The sequence below is a fragment of the Sorghum bicolor genome, chromosome 1, assembly GCF_000003195.3.
Source record: "Sorghum bicolor cultivar BTx623 chromosome 1, Sorghum_bicolor_NCBIv3, whole genome shotgun sequence".
NCBI classification, from domain to species: domain Eukaryota; kingdom Viridiplantae; phylum Streptophyta; class Magnoliopsida; order Poales; family Poaceae; genus Sorghum; species Sorghum bicolor.
Genome location: NC_012870.2, coordinates 71,057,849 through 71,072,638, shown reverse-complemented (window position 1 = coordinate 71,072,638; position 14,790 = coordinate 71,057,849). Strand labels below are relative to the sequence as shown.

Here is a 14,790-nt window from a genome sequence, read left to right as displayed (position 1 = left end):
CAGAGTGCCGGGGGCAACCAGCTGGTGGTGTAACCATCCTAATAGGGATGAAAACGAAAATAATAATATCCGATTTTTGAAAATCGTTTTCGAGTTTTTTTTTTCTGTTTTTTAGGCCTAAATGGAAATGATAATAATAACCGAACAAATGAAAACGATAACAGTAAAAATAATTGAAAATGGAAACGAAATTAATTTTGCCTTCTTCCGACCGTTTTCGAAGATTTCCGTATTTAACTTGTAATTTATCATTGATAATTGCCGATTCAAAGGCCTGACAATAATCTTTAGGAAGCCTACAGGCTATAACCTCCAAGAGGACTTTAGTAATTCAAGTTTTGATCACTATGCTATGTCGAGTCAACTTGGAACATAATCGTTTATATTGTATCTTTGTCAAGAATTGTCATACTGTTGTGTGGTTTGCTCTTGTTTGAGACCTAAGATGCTGTGAGCTATGTGGTTTTAGCTTGTGATATTGTCAACTGTGGCTTTATTTATCATTGTCATGTGAAATAGGCTGAGTTCTATAGATCTTTTCATGTTCGATGGTTTGGTGTGTTTATCGTTTTTAGGATATCGTTCTCATGGATTTCGATCGTTCTCAATATATTTTCCGATCGACTACTATCATTTTCAAAATTATTAAAATATCAACGCCGTATTCGTTTCTGATAATATAGTACTAATTTTGTTTTGAGAAAAAAATATATGAAAACAAAAGTGATTTAGCCTTCTATCAATCGTTTCCATTTTCATCCCTACATCCTAAGACCTACATACCATTCACCAACGAACAGAAAGCCTTGAAATATCTGAAAAGCATAAAACCTATAGAAACTTTTTAGACGACGTGAACTTGTCATTGATAAATGTGGTAAACCACGTAATTGCATATGTAGAAGTACAATGGGACACAACATAAGAGCAAACCACATAGTACACAACATATCACCAGATATAAACAACAACTAGATCTTCATTGTGCCCATATCTTTTAAATATTCCGTTGATAGAATAGAAACACCTTGTAGTACAAGCGTGGATGCTTTGCTTACTCCCCTAAGCGGCTATCCGCTAACCTTAGTTTATTTAGAGCGGTTGGGGCGGCAGCATATTGCCCCGTGATGGCAATCTAATCTAACAGTTGTAAAGCGGGATCCCGAGCATGTCGCCTTGGACAAGACACAGACACGCCGCCGAGCGGATCGGAGCAATTCGTGGCTTGCCGGCTAAATCATGCTTGATTGGTAGCTAAAATCCTTTCCGTGGCCTGAATAAAAAGTTTCTTCGTTTGCCTGCGCCAGGGGAATTGCATTTTAATTTGCTGGAGAATCCACCACCGCAGCATATCGTTCACGGACTGGGTAACCATCAATCCATCATCCGCCGCTCGCTCCCGTCCAACTCGTCGATCGGCCACCCGTTTCGTAGCAAATAACCGCTTGCTTGTTGGCTTGTGAGCTCTAGCCGCACCGCACGCACAAGCGTCGTTTCGTCGTTGGTAGGAATTGGCAGAGAGGGGTCGTTTTCTTCCGTGCCGTCGTATTGTAACGTTCAGCACACTGTTACAAGTGCCAAGCGTGTATGCAGGTTGCATATGCACAGTGGCATGTGTTTGTGCAGACTACGCAGGAGCTGAACTGTGTAGGCGCTGAAAGCTACGTACTATTTGCAAAATGTTTAATTGACTACGGAGGGAGAGGTACAAGACTACTACTAGTAGTTCTGTGTATATATATAACGTATATACTTATAAAGTATACAATATATTCATTGACGAATGTCTTGTCGTCGTCGTCGTCTTCTTTTCTTAACAGAACATTCGATTTATTCCCTTTCGTACGTACACGGATCGATTCAGGCATGCGTTCATCCGACGCAGCTCTTTTACGAGTCTATCCGTGAATATTTTAGTACAAAACTAGTAGTACACCTTTAGATATGCGTCTCGGGAAAAAAGGATTTCGGTTGAGCACTCGACTCACTTTACAGCTTAAAACATCCGAGTGGTGACCGGTGACAAGCAAGTTTGTAATGCAACTCTGCATCTGCATGGCCTAGAGTAGTTTATGAATTCCGAAGCCGCGCGCTTTTGATGGTCAGGGGAATTTCTCATGACACATGAGTGGGCGTTGCCCATCGGCACGGCACGGCCGCGCAAAAGCATCGCCGCCGCCGCCGCGCATCATGGCCCGTGGGGGTCTGCAGTCATTTAGCAGCAGCAGCAGCAGCAGCAGCAGCAGCAGCAGCAGCAGCAGCAGTCCGCTTTTGCTTACTATTGATGCCCCTTTCAGCGCGCGTGACGTTCCCCTGGCTGCAACGTGCTGGTGCCGTGGTAAACGGGGGAAATTGAGGTACATCTCTGGAAGGGCTAGCAAGTAACAACTAACAACGACGTGTAGAAAAAGGTAGGGCGGCTTTAACTTTACCGATTGATGCGGGAAGAGAAGCAGTTAATTCGAAGTTCTTCTCGGTCATATGTGGCCGGAACGCCCATTGCCGATTTGTTGTACTACTACCACTTCCTCGGTCGCATGTATAGACTCTAGTCGATCGTCCAATGCGTTGCTCTGAATCTCGCACGTATCGGGATCGTAGTTTTGCATATTGGGTAAAAATCCATGGACCAAGAGAAAACAGAGAACAGCTTTCAATTCAGACAAGAAACACGTACGCAAACGTCAAACAAGCCGGCCGGTAATGACTAATGAGACCACTCATCCTAGTCCATACACACAATCATTGAATTTTACAAAGGCGACACCGCGACACAAGATCACTGGAAAAAGGCGTGGCGCGCTACCATGCATGTGCGTCGCGCGAGGTCGATCGCTCTTGCCACACAACAGATCGCGGCGTGATCTTTCAGTTATTGGCGGGTTAAAAAGATCATGATTCATGGGCAGGATTAGAAAGGCCATAGGATGTGATGGATCCAAGTCAAAGCGACCGGGGAACAAGCGATAATACCTGTCACTAGAGCTGCAGATAAACTAGGGGGAAAAGGGCCCCCATCGTGCGCCTGGTTCTTGTGTAAAGCGACGCGCCGAGCCCATCATCGCACTGACGCCGACACCTGTCGTCATTGCCGTCCTCATCCGTGGCTGCCTGCACCTGAAGGCGATTGGAAGTACAGTACAGGTTAATCTTATCGGGCTAATTTCCATGGGTTTGTCTGTGTCACCGATGGACTTCAGGTTCAGCTAACAAGTACAAACACTACTGTATATGATTGTACTTGTTATTCACCGCTCGGTTCGTTTCTTTCTTTGCGAGCAGAATGAGCCTGAATTCATCAAAAAAAGATAGAGCAGTAGCTAACGTTGAATTTGTTCGCTTATCTTATAAATCATTTTTTTAATTGATTAATATATTTTTCTCATAATAAATCAGTGAATAATGCTTTTAGCCATAACTTTTTAAACAAACAAATATACTCGTTATTTTTACCTAGTTGGTTAGTTGCACGAATAACTACCCGTGAGCTTGTTCACTTAAGCTTATCTATCAAATTTGACAGATACTTAGTAATGTTTTTCTCTCATAATAAATCAACGAGTAGTATTTTCAGTCAAACTAACAGGACGCTGGATAAATGGATAATACGTGCCTCTCCGCCGTGAGCAGCAGCTAGCGCGATACAAATTCGCCATGATGTCTGGTGCACGCGATGATGCGCATGCAGTGCGTTGTCATTGGTCAAGCACGGGCCAGGTAGCCTTGCCGCCACCAACTTAACCACCAACATCTCTAGCGCTCTCCTCCAACGTGTACCATTGGGCAACCAATTAATCCTTCTTCCACCTGGATCTATTTCCCTTTTCAGAAACACACGACACGCATCCAGACGAAGTTTACCGCGAGAGTCAAATAATCGTGAGGCAAGAAACACTTTTTCACCTAAATTTCCCGATGAGTGTACCACAAGTGTGCCTACGCGCGTTCCTCTAAGATGCCATTGCCGATTTGCCGTCCTGCGTTCTTTGTTTACGACAGGTTGGTGCCAAAAAGCGTCGAGCTCGCTCGGCAGCTGTATGCCTGTATTCGCTCGTCAGTTAGCGCAGTACCTTCCAGGACTAGCTCGTTCGTGATGACTCGGTCGTTGCTGGTGTTGGTGGAGTTGTCCTCATCGCCCAACTGTTGGAATCCATCCAAGAATCTCGTGTGGTTGAGTGGAGCTGTGAGCCATCCCGAATTTTGAGACCAGCGTTGGTCCCATCATGACAACGCTGCGTTCACTGTTCAGCCCTTCATTTATGCCATCACCACACGACTAATCCAACAGTGAGAATTTGTACGGTGCTTGAAAAGAATGAGTCTTTCATCGTTTATTTACATCTAAAGGTTAAAATCATAGAGAGACCTGGTGAGAAGAACTTAAGTCATGGGCCGAAACTTAAATTTTATGGGCCAGGAACTTATCTTCACTTTTATTAAAAGAAGTATAATAGTATTTTCATTTGGTAGAACTCGTCACATGCATAACAGGCCCGAGCGGCGATGACCAAATGTCTGGTGCCGTGAAGTCGGATCCCGTCCCGACCAGCGACCGGCGATCTCCAATGGCACCGAGGACGAGACACCTCGATTGCTGGCCTAGTCAATTGCTTCCATGTAGACATACTTGGCCAAGCGATGGCCAGACTTCTGACTTCTGCATGGGTGATGCCTAGGATTGTGGAGCTGCTACTGGACGTCGGGTGTGTGAAGGGCCATGGAGGGTTCCTACTGGACTACGAGGAACTCCTCTGTTTCACATTGTTGGAAGAGGAGGGACGATGGGCTGCACTGCCATGGCTCTCGGCTTTTGCCTCTGCCATGGTCGCAGCATTGCGGTACAGGAACTTCCATTGGCACATCGACTGCTACACTACGTAGATCTAGGCGCTCGGTGCTGCTGTGGGTGGGCGCGGTCAGGTGCGCGCTCGAGGAACAGGGACGGAAACGGAATAGAATGTCTGAAGAGACCGTAAGGAGGAAAAAAACAATTGTTAAATAACTATAACTAGGAGCATACCCTGCGCGATGCTGCGGAAATTGCGGATTAGTGGATTATGTAGTATGATGATGTGGGCTATACTTATTTATCTTGTTGACCTAGACACTACAGTTGTCATGTATGCTATTGGATTTTAATTGTATATGTGGTAGTGCATTGCATGTTGAAAGAAATAGTTATTAAGATTTTACTTAGTAGATTTTAATTGAATATGGTAGTGTACTGCTTAGGTAAATAGCTTACATGCTTAGAAAAATAGTTAGTGGGGTTTAGGATTATAAGAGTTACAGATAACCCCACGCCGAAAATAGAAATGGACGGGTGGAACTGCTGGCTTAAAACAACTCGATTTTCAAGCCCAAATCGGACGGCCGACGTATAGGTCTGGGCCTTGTTTAGTTCTCAAAAATTTTGCAAAATTTTTCAGATTTCCCGTCACATTGAATCTTTAGATGTATGCATGGAGTATTAAATATAGATGAAAATAAAAACTAATTGCACAGTTTGGAATTGACGAGACGAATCTTTTGAGCCTAGTTAGTCCATAATTGAACAATATTTGTCAAATACAAACGAAAGTGCTAATATTTCTATTTTGCAAAAAATTTTGGAAGTAAACAAGGCCCTGGTCCAAAAGTTCTGGACATGTCGATCCAACCGAAGTGGCCCATGTAACGCGTGGGCCGCCGACCGACGGCTCAACAGCCCAACTTCCGCAAACTCGAGCACTTCACCAGTTCGCCCCCTCGGAGCAGGAGGAGAGAGAAAACCTCACCGTCAATGTCCGCGAGCGTTTCCAAAGGCGCTAGGGTTTAACCCCCAGCTGTTCGATCTCTCTCCCCAATCCAGTTCGGCAGCATCTAGTCCGCGACCCGGCGACATGGGGTACCTCCAGGAGGCCCGGGAGAATCACGTCAAGAAGAAGGTGGAGGAAGGTGACTCCCGCAACATCGCATCCGTGCTTCATAGCATTTTTCATTTGGTGATTTCGGCGTCCTGGAGTGTGGGGGAGCTCCTATTCATTCTCTATGTTAGATGGATAATTGGCTGCAAGATTAAATCCGCTGGTTCTTCGCCTTATGTTGGTCGCTTCACTTCGCCTGACTATGCACTAGTTGGTATTTGCACGACGATAGGCAGTTTTGCATGGACTTCCATCGATATGGTGTTGTTAACTCATGTTGCTTATCAATTTGTAGTCTATTACCAGTTAGTGTAACAGATTCGAGTTTTGTAGTAGAGTGCCCATCTGCACAGTCCATTACAAATTTAGAACCTTTATCTTGCAGCTTGTTACACCTGAATATTAGTGCATTCTGTTTTACTGTAACGGAATGAATATCAGAATGTTTTCTCACACAAGTGGACAGAATATATCCCATGCCCGGTGGAGCGAACTAACTATTCTTAATTATTGAGGAAATTTCCCAGCAAGCCATTAATTAACGTTGAATCTCATAAAAAGATGTAATGGTTGGATTAATGGACTACTGTTCATCATGGCCAGAATGTTTCTCACACAAACAGTACTTTGTTCAATGGATTATCATTGTTTACGACGTCTCCATTAGAAACCGTACCATAGTATGTGTCCATGTCATCTATGGTGTATAGAATACATTTCTATTTTACTCCCTACGTCTCAAAATAAGTGCAATTATAGATTTGAACAGGTCATTTTTTCTTAACTTTGACTAAATTTATAGAAAATAGTAACAGCATTCATGCCTCCAAATGGGTTTACTGTGAAAATATAGTCCATGATTAATACAATGATACTTTTGGTATCATAACTGTTAGTATTTTTTTCTATAGATCTGGTCAAATTTGAAACTGTTTGACTCAAAAAGCGAGAATTGCACTCTTTTTGGGATGAAGGGACTATATGCACTATATCTATCAAACATTCAGTAATTCGTATTGTATTTATCCTTGACCCACATCATCATTTCGTGACCTAGAATTTGCGCTGAAGCTATTAGGTATCTACTATTTAATAGCTAACACCCATCTCTCTGCTATGTAGTAGCAATTTTCCTCTCTACTGTAAGCAAACTGATGACATGGCAAGACTTGTTGTCTACTAGCATGTCCCTGTTGGAGATGCTCTTTAGCATTCATTGATAATGATTTTAGATTATGCCCAGGAAAGAGGAAACCCATTAAGGATTGTTGTATTTGTATCTATTTCTAAGAGTTAATTCTGCCCATTATTTGTTTCTCCTTTCAGCTTTGCGGAGCAAAATGAAACAAAAGGCCCTTAAGGAATGTGATTTCTATTGTTCAAAATATGCTGAATGTGCTCGAGGAAGAACATTTTCTGTGGTATGGCAATGCCGCAAACAAGCAAAAGAGTTGAATGAGTGCCTTCATCAATAGTAAGTGCTCATTACATTCCAGTCTTGTAAGTTTACTATTGTTATAATAAGCATCCAGGTGGCATCTCTGTTATTTGTTTGATTTTTGTTGTTTATGATAAAATTGCACTCACATTTAATTTCTACAATCTGTTTGCATATAACAGCACTATTCACCTTTTCATATATATTTTATTTGTTGAATACATAGGAGAGGTGTGTATCATTGCATTGAGGAGATAAATAAATAAATTACAACACACCCACCATGCTCCCCGCCCCCACCCGCCCATTCTTACAAACTCATACCAGAAACAAACGTGCCTTTGACATCAAACCATGACCCAACCCAAAAAAGGGAAATTTTGCATATTGCCTATAATTACAGAAATGGATGCCGCTTACCTGTTCAGTAGCAGAATAATATGGTTAAAAATATATGTGCAGGTTTTTCCTCTTTTCAACTCTAGTTTGTTTTTTTTTTTAAAAAAAACAGCAACATTTTAATTTAGCTATTCATAAGATGCATTTCTGGAGGTTGATTAGTATGTGTTACTACAATTTTATCTTATATCAGTAAGCACCAGGCATAATTTAACTTAGATATGGTTAATCTTTTCTCTTTTCAATTTTCATTTAGCTATTCATAATATGCATTTCTGGAGGTGTTACTACAATTTTATCTTATCAGTAAGCACCAGGCACAATTTAACTTAGGTATGGTTAATCTTTTCTCCAATATTTACGCGTGATGAATTTTGATAGTCAAGTTCAGTGTACGTCCCTGTCAAGAATTCCAGGAGTAACCAGATCTTATTGCTTGTGACAGCATGGTCTCATGGGCAATGATGCTAAAACACTGGACAATGTTGATGGTTGACAATTTGCCTGATTCCCTGTTAATTCAAATGTTGTGTTTTCTATTTGATGACCCTAGTATTATTTGCTCCCTCCTTTCCAAATTATAAATTTTTTTGGCTTTTTTGGATGCATTGCTTTTACTATGTATCTAGACATTGTGTATATCTAAGTGCATAACAAAAGGTACGTATCTAGAAAAGCCAAAATGTCTTATAATTTGGAATGGAGGGGGTACTGATCAATTTGTGTGGGAAAAAAAAAAAGAGCTGTGCTGCTATCCATCATGACTAGAATGTGAGTGTCTTCACGTGATGACAAGTTAGTGACTATGCTAATGATTTTCATTCCTTTGGTTTAAGTGATTTGTTTTCCTTAGTTTGGGACATATCACTGTAGCCTGGAAGATGTTCAATTTTACTCTCTTTCAAGAAGTTGCATATTGCATTTGTTTACTAAAACTATTGTTGGCATGAGAAACACATCCTATTCATGTGGATATTCACCATGTGCTTTGTATGCCTTGGCAGCACAAATGATGCAGTCCTGGAAGAAATGAAGAAGGCTTATATGATTGAGCAGGAGAGCAAGGAGATGAACCAATAAGCAAAATGCATTGCACAATGTGCATCACGATCTCCCTGCTTGTACGTATACTGTTGCCTTTGATAGATACTATTCATGGGCAGTGTTGCAAACATTGATTCTGCCCCATGCATAACCTGATACTAGTACTGGATGGCAATGTTTCTGTCTCTGTCGAATATGCGATATAAGTTGTTTTCTTCTGTTGCAATTTTCATCCCTAATAGATTTTGTGTGGATGCAGATAATGCAGTTGTGTTCGTTTCCCTGCTACCATTAGCTCTAGTTCCACCAAGATTACATATTTTGCTTCATAACAAATCATGTGGGCATATGCATATTTGAGTTTACGGGAGTAATACAAAGCAAAGCATTGGATGGGGTTACATTTTCCGGTCCTAGTTAAGCTACTGATTAAAAAAAGAACTGGAGACACACACTACTGGCCAAGACTGATAACCAATAGGAAATCAAGTTAACATCATCGTCCTCCTGAGAGGTCAGATCCAGGACCGATGCTTGTTGTTGCAAATGATGACGCATCCAACATGGCATATGAGTCGAACCCCTCACTTTGCAGAAACATCAGAGTGCCATAGTCCAGGTTCATCATTGCCATTTCTGGGACTGTCAATGTACCATCGAGGTACTGCAAGACTTGCCGCATGCTAGGCCGTGCATTAGGCATTGGCTGCAAGCATAGGAGCCCCAGCTTTAGAACCAAGCTCGCCTCTTCTGCACTGTACTGATCACTCAACCGTGCATCCACCGTGTCAAGAATTGCTCCTTTGTTCCAGTGCTCGAGCACCCAGTCTAGCAGCACGACCTGGTCATGCTCTAGTGGCCTTCGTCCACAGGTCACCTCCAATAGAAACATCCCAAATGCAAAAACATCGGTTCCTGGTGATGCTTTCCCTGTGCGGAGCAGCTCAGGGGAGAGATACCCCATGGTGCCAACGACATTTGTGGTCCTTGGGTTGGTGCCATGACTGTACATCTTTGCAAGGCCAAAGTCACCTAAACATCCATTCATTTCACTGTCAAGAAGAACATTGCTTGCCTTGATGTCTCGGTGAACAACAACCTGTTCCCAATCCTCATGGAGGTACAACAAACCAGATGCAATGCCTTTGATGATGTGGAACCTCATGTTCCAACTTAAAACAGGTCTGCTCTGGTCATATAAATGCTTGTCGAGGCTACCATTTGACATGTAGTCATAGACCAATAGAAGTTCGCCTTTGCGACGGCAATATCCAAGTAGCTGCACTAGATTCTTGTGTCGAAGCTTCCCCATGCTAACGATTTCCGCGATAAACTCTTTCATTCCTTGCTTAGAATCATGCGACACCATCTTTACTGCAATCTCCAAGTTAGATTCTAGAAGGACCCCTTTGTACACTCTCCCAAACCCTCCTGTCCCAAGTAATTGTTTGCTCACAAACCCTTTAGTAGCATGGAAGAGGTCCTTGTAAGAGAACCGGTGCGGCCCGAACTCGACCTCCCAATCTTCACGGAGCTCAGCATACCTCAACCATCTTTGCATAAACATGAATACAACAATGAGCAATGCGATGATGAAACCAGCTGTGGCAAATGGCAGCACTATCACCAAAGTTTCAGATAGGGAGCGCTTCTGGTGAGGTAATCTTGGCAGCTCAGGTAGGTTAGATGAGTTGAGGACAGGTGCAGCTCCATTCAAACTGAAGCTCCAGCCAAGTATGTAATGGTATGCTATGGAGAGACCTGTCGCCGATGAGAACCCAACGTATGCTGTAGTGTTCACTATCTCTGAAAGGTTGATGGCGGTTGACAGCAGAGGGTCTTTGGGCTTCTCAACATCCAGAGGAGCTAAGGTGACATTGAGCTCCATGGCCTGGCCACTGTAGTCCACCCACAGCTGCATGACCTTACGGCTCATCAGTGTCAGGTTCAGAAACTTGCCAGTGCCGTCTTCATAGTAGCCGGCAGTGTGAGACTCCATGGACTGGAGATTGTTCACGTCAATGCCGACATGGTTGCTGTCTATGTCATGGAACTCGGGGCTGAGGACGGTATCAAGCTCGACAGCGAGGATGTGGTTGCTGGGCTTGCCATTGTTGCTGATGTTGAGGAGCCCCAAGTACTGTGCTCCAGTGGCGTCCGAGAGGTTGCTGCTGGGTGCGAGCACGAAGGCGAGGCCATGGTCGCTCAGCTGGGCGTGTTCAGAGCTGATGGCAAACACGAAAGTGGCTGAGAATGACTGGAGGGTGGTGCCGCTCACTGGCCTGTGGAAGTGGAGAGGAGCCGGGAAGAACGCATGGCCTTTGGTGTGCTTGTCGTTGGTTAGAGCAAGCAGGCCGCTTGGCGTGACAGCGGCAGCGCCGTCAAGGGTGAGGTTTGCACCAGTGAAACCTTCATAGGTGAACTGCTCGTTGTTGGCAGATGAAACCCGCTCGATTTTGTGGAGGACAAAGAGTAGAAGGATGGAGATGGACCTGACGCTAACCATGGCTGCCGTGATGCATGAGCTGGGCAAACTTCTCGAACATTTGTTACTGGGGAGGCAGTAGTCTATTTTCAGACCGATTGTGGAGTAATCTTGTTGAACTGGACGGTTAGCAGTGCTCGGCGGAGGTCTTCTTCCAAGTCAATTCAATAAGGTAATGCCATCACCAATACTGTTCTCGCGCATGTGCCTTCCTGGAAAGGATGTTCTTTGACTGCCAAACTTAACGTTTCATGTCACCTCAAAGATACAGTATTTATGACTAGCTACTCTTGTCTCGTTACTTTGCCGGCCGGGCATCTTTCTTGACTCATTCTCAGACGTGTAATGTAAGGAGCCTTTTTTAAAAAAGTAAGCAGCGAGCGAAACATTTGTCAGCTACTCACTCAAATTCCACAGGATTTTGACGTAAATATTTCGTATAATATGCTTAGTTTATCACGCATGTTAGGGGACAATTTCAGATTTGTCACTCATATATTTTCGTTTACCAGATTAGTTATAGGAATTCAAGCTCTCAGATAAGAACTTAATCTGTACGGTTTCCTTCACTGCATACTCCAGCCACTGCTTTTTAGCCACGGAAAAGTGTTTTTTTTTCTCAGCAAATTAGCATCAGCCGTAGAAATGATCAACCGAACAGGTAATCTTTACGAGACAATGAGAACATACACTTGCTTGCGGTCTGAGGAACCAAACAACGAAACATGTGGGCATTTTACTTAGCCACAGAAGTACAAAACCTTACATATGCTGTCATCTTCCTCCCGACAGAGTGCTAGACATAGTGCCAGCGCTTGACGCTGAAGACAACTCACACGCCATGGCATCCAGCTCAAGCTGTTGGTCCTTCATCAGAGTCGCCATACTGAAACTGAAATTCATGGGCATCACCTCATTCTCCGAGAAGACCATGTCGCCGTCAAGGCACTGGACAACTCGCCGCATGCTAGGCCTCGCGCTGGCCAGTGGATGTGAGCAGTGTAGGCCAAGCTTGAGCACCAGCTGGACCTCCCTGGCGGCATAGTCATCTCCGAGCCTCGGATCAGCTGCTTCCATGATGGAGCCGTTGCGCCAATGGTGGAGCACCCAGTCCACAAGCACGGCCTGGCTCCCTTGAGCGTCCTCCTCGACGGGCGGCTTCCCGCATGTGACCTCGAGAAGGAACACGCCGAACGCGAACACATCAGTGGGCGGTGCCGCCTTGGCTCTGTGCCCGAGCTCCGGGGCTAGGTACCCCATGGTGCCAACCACGTGGGTGGTGTTCGGATCCGTGCCATGGTCGTACATCCTTGAAAGCCCGAAGTCACCCAGCCGGCCGTTCATCTCCGCGTCGAGGAGCACGTTGCTGGCTTTGATGTCCCGGTGTATGACGACCTTCTCCCAATCTTCGTGAAGATACAGCAGGCCTGACGCTACATCTTTGATTATCTTGAACCTCTGGCCCCAATCCAAGGCGGGTTTATCTTGGTCGTGCAAATACCTGTCGAGGCTGCCGTTCGGCATGTAGTCGTAGACCAAGAGGAGCTCACCTCTCCGCCGGCAATAGCCTAGCAGTTGCACGACGCTCCGATGACGGAGGCGTCCGAGGCTCACGATCTCCGCGACGAACTCCTTTATCCCCTGTCTGGATTCATGCGAAACCCGCTTGACCGCGACCTGCACCTTGGATTTCGGGAGCACGCCCATGTACACCCTCCCAAATCCTCCTCTCCCAAGCAAGTTCTTGTCCTTGAAACCGCCCGTCGCGTAGAAGAGATCCTTGTACGCAAAGCGATGCGACCCGAAGCCAGCTTCCCAATCCTCGCGCAGCTCGGCGAACTTCGCTCGCCGTTTGGCGACGACGACGATCGCCGTGGCCAGTGCGACAACGAACACCACAGACGCGATTGGCAGAACGACCTCGAGGACCTTTCGCCGCGTGTTGCCGGCCGTGCGCGGCAGAGCTGGCAGCATCGACACGTTCAGAGCCGGGGCCTCGCCGTTCATCCTGAAGCTCCAGCCCAGCACGTAATGGTGCGAGAAGATTATCCCCGTTGCCGAGGAGAAGCCAACGTACGCTTGGTCCGTGGCCACCTCTGAGAGATTGACGACGGTGGACAGGAGAGGCTTCTTTGGCTTGGGCATCTCGACGGGAGCCATGGTCACGTTGAGCTCCATGGCCCGGCCATCGTACTCCACCCACACCTGCATGGCCTTGCGGCTGATCAGGCTCAGGTTTCTGAACGAGCCGGTCTGGTCGTCGTAGTAGCCGGCGGAGGCCGCTCGCACGGAGGTGAGGCTGTTGACGTCAACCCCGACGTGGTTGTCGTCGATGTCTCGGAACTCCGCGTTGAGAACGGTGTCGAGCTCGATGGCGAAGAGGTGGTTGCTGGCGTTGCCGTTGTCGGCGGCATTGACCAAGCCCAGGAAATGGCCCGGCAGCGCCGTGGTGAAGTTCCTGCTCGCGGAGACGACGAACGCCATGCCTTGGCTGCTCACGTCGGGGTACTGCCCGATGATGCCGAACACGAAGGCTGTGGAGAAGGATGCCACGGTGTGTTGTTCGTTCGCGCCGTGGAAGCGCAGCGGAGTGGGGTGGAAGGCGTGCCCCTTCAGCGCGGTGGTGCCGTTGGTGAGCATGAGCAGGCCGTCCGGCGTGACTGTGGCCATGCCGTCCAGGGAGAGGTTCGCGCTGGAGAAGCCGTTGAAGGTGAACGCCGTCTCGTCCATGGCGGCCACGAGGTGGTCAAGCGTGACGAGGAAGAGGAAGAACGTAGGCAGCATGGATTGATTGATCAGGTTCACCGCGAGTTCAAGAAACTAGCACTGTAATAACTTATACTGAGCTCTTTTTTGGCCTGAAAACAGATGAGTGCAGTGCTCACAGGTGCCTCTACAGGTTGCTGCGTTTGACTAAACAAGATGTACAGTGGCCAAGGTTTATTTGACTGTCGGCACTTGACAGTCTCGTGAAGTCGTGTGGTGCCTTCCTACCACGTCAACCGTTTCTTTCTCATGGTTGGTGATGGTTTGAACAAGGATCGGGTTACTGGCGTTCCTTGACAGGAGAGATTCCACAGTATGACTGGGCTTTGCTGATGCAGTATGAAGTTAAATTCGTTTGCTCTGTTTGGAAATTGGAAGTGAGGACATAGGCCTTGTTTAGATGCGAAAAGATTTTGGATTTCGCTAGTGTAGCACTTTCGTTTGTTTGTGGTAAATATTGTCCAATTATGGACTAACTAGGATCAAAAGATTCGTCTCCCGATTTACAGATAAACTGTGCAATTAGTTTTTATTTTTATCTATATTTAATACTTCATGCATGTGACAAAAGATTCAATGTGACGAGGAATCTTGAATTTTTTTTGGTTTTTAAGGTGAATTAAACAAGGCCATAGAATAAGTCACTGATGTTGTCCAATAACATTCCTCTTGTCATGATCGGTTGGACTCGTCGATTCAGACATATACTAGAGATGAGACTTTCGAACGCAAGAATAGGTTCAATTTCACAT

The 14,790-nt window shown here is 45.5% G+C and overlaps 3 protein-coding genes across 3 annotated transcripts; 1 reads left to right on the top strand and 2 right to left on the bottom strand.

Moving 5' to 3' along the window:
• LOC8054313 (uncharacterized protein DDB_G0275933) lies at nucleotides 5,728–9,075 on the top strand. Its single transcript, XM_002468114.2, has 3 exons — nucleotides 5,728–5,937; nucleotides 7,233–7,380; nucleotides 8,748–9,075. Exons 1-3 carry the CDS (start codon nucleotides 5,883–5,885, stop codon nucleotides 8,821–8,823), a joined length of 279 nt encoding a protein of 92 aa, XP_002468159.1. The 5' UTR covers nucleotides 5,728–5,882; the 3' UTR covers nucleotides 8,824–9,075.
• LOC8054312 (L-type lectin-domain containing receptor kinase IV.2) lies at nucleotides 9,284–11,473 on the bottom strand. The gene has a single exon (XM_021451857.1). The coding sequence runs from the start codon at nucleotides 11,291–11,293 to the stop codon at nucleotides 9,284–9,286; it is 2,010 nt and encodes a 669-aa protein (XP_021307532.1). The 5' UTR covers nucleotides 11,294–11,473.
• LOC8078831 (L-type lectin-domain containing receptor kinase IV.1) lies at nucleotides 11,485–14,472 on the bottom strand. The gene has a single exon (XM_002465482.2). It carries the CDS (start codon nucleotides 14,054–14,056, stop codon nucleotides 12,047–12,049), a length of 2,010 nt encoding a protein of 669 aa, XP_002465527.2. The 5' UTR covers nucleotides 14,057–14,472; the 3' UTR covers nucleotides 11,485–12,046.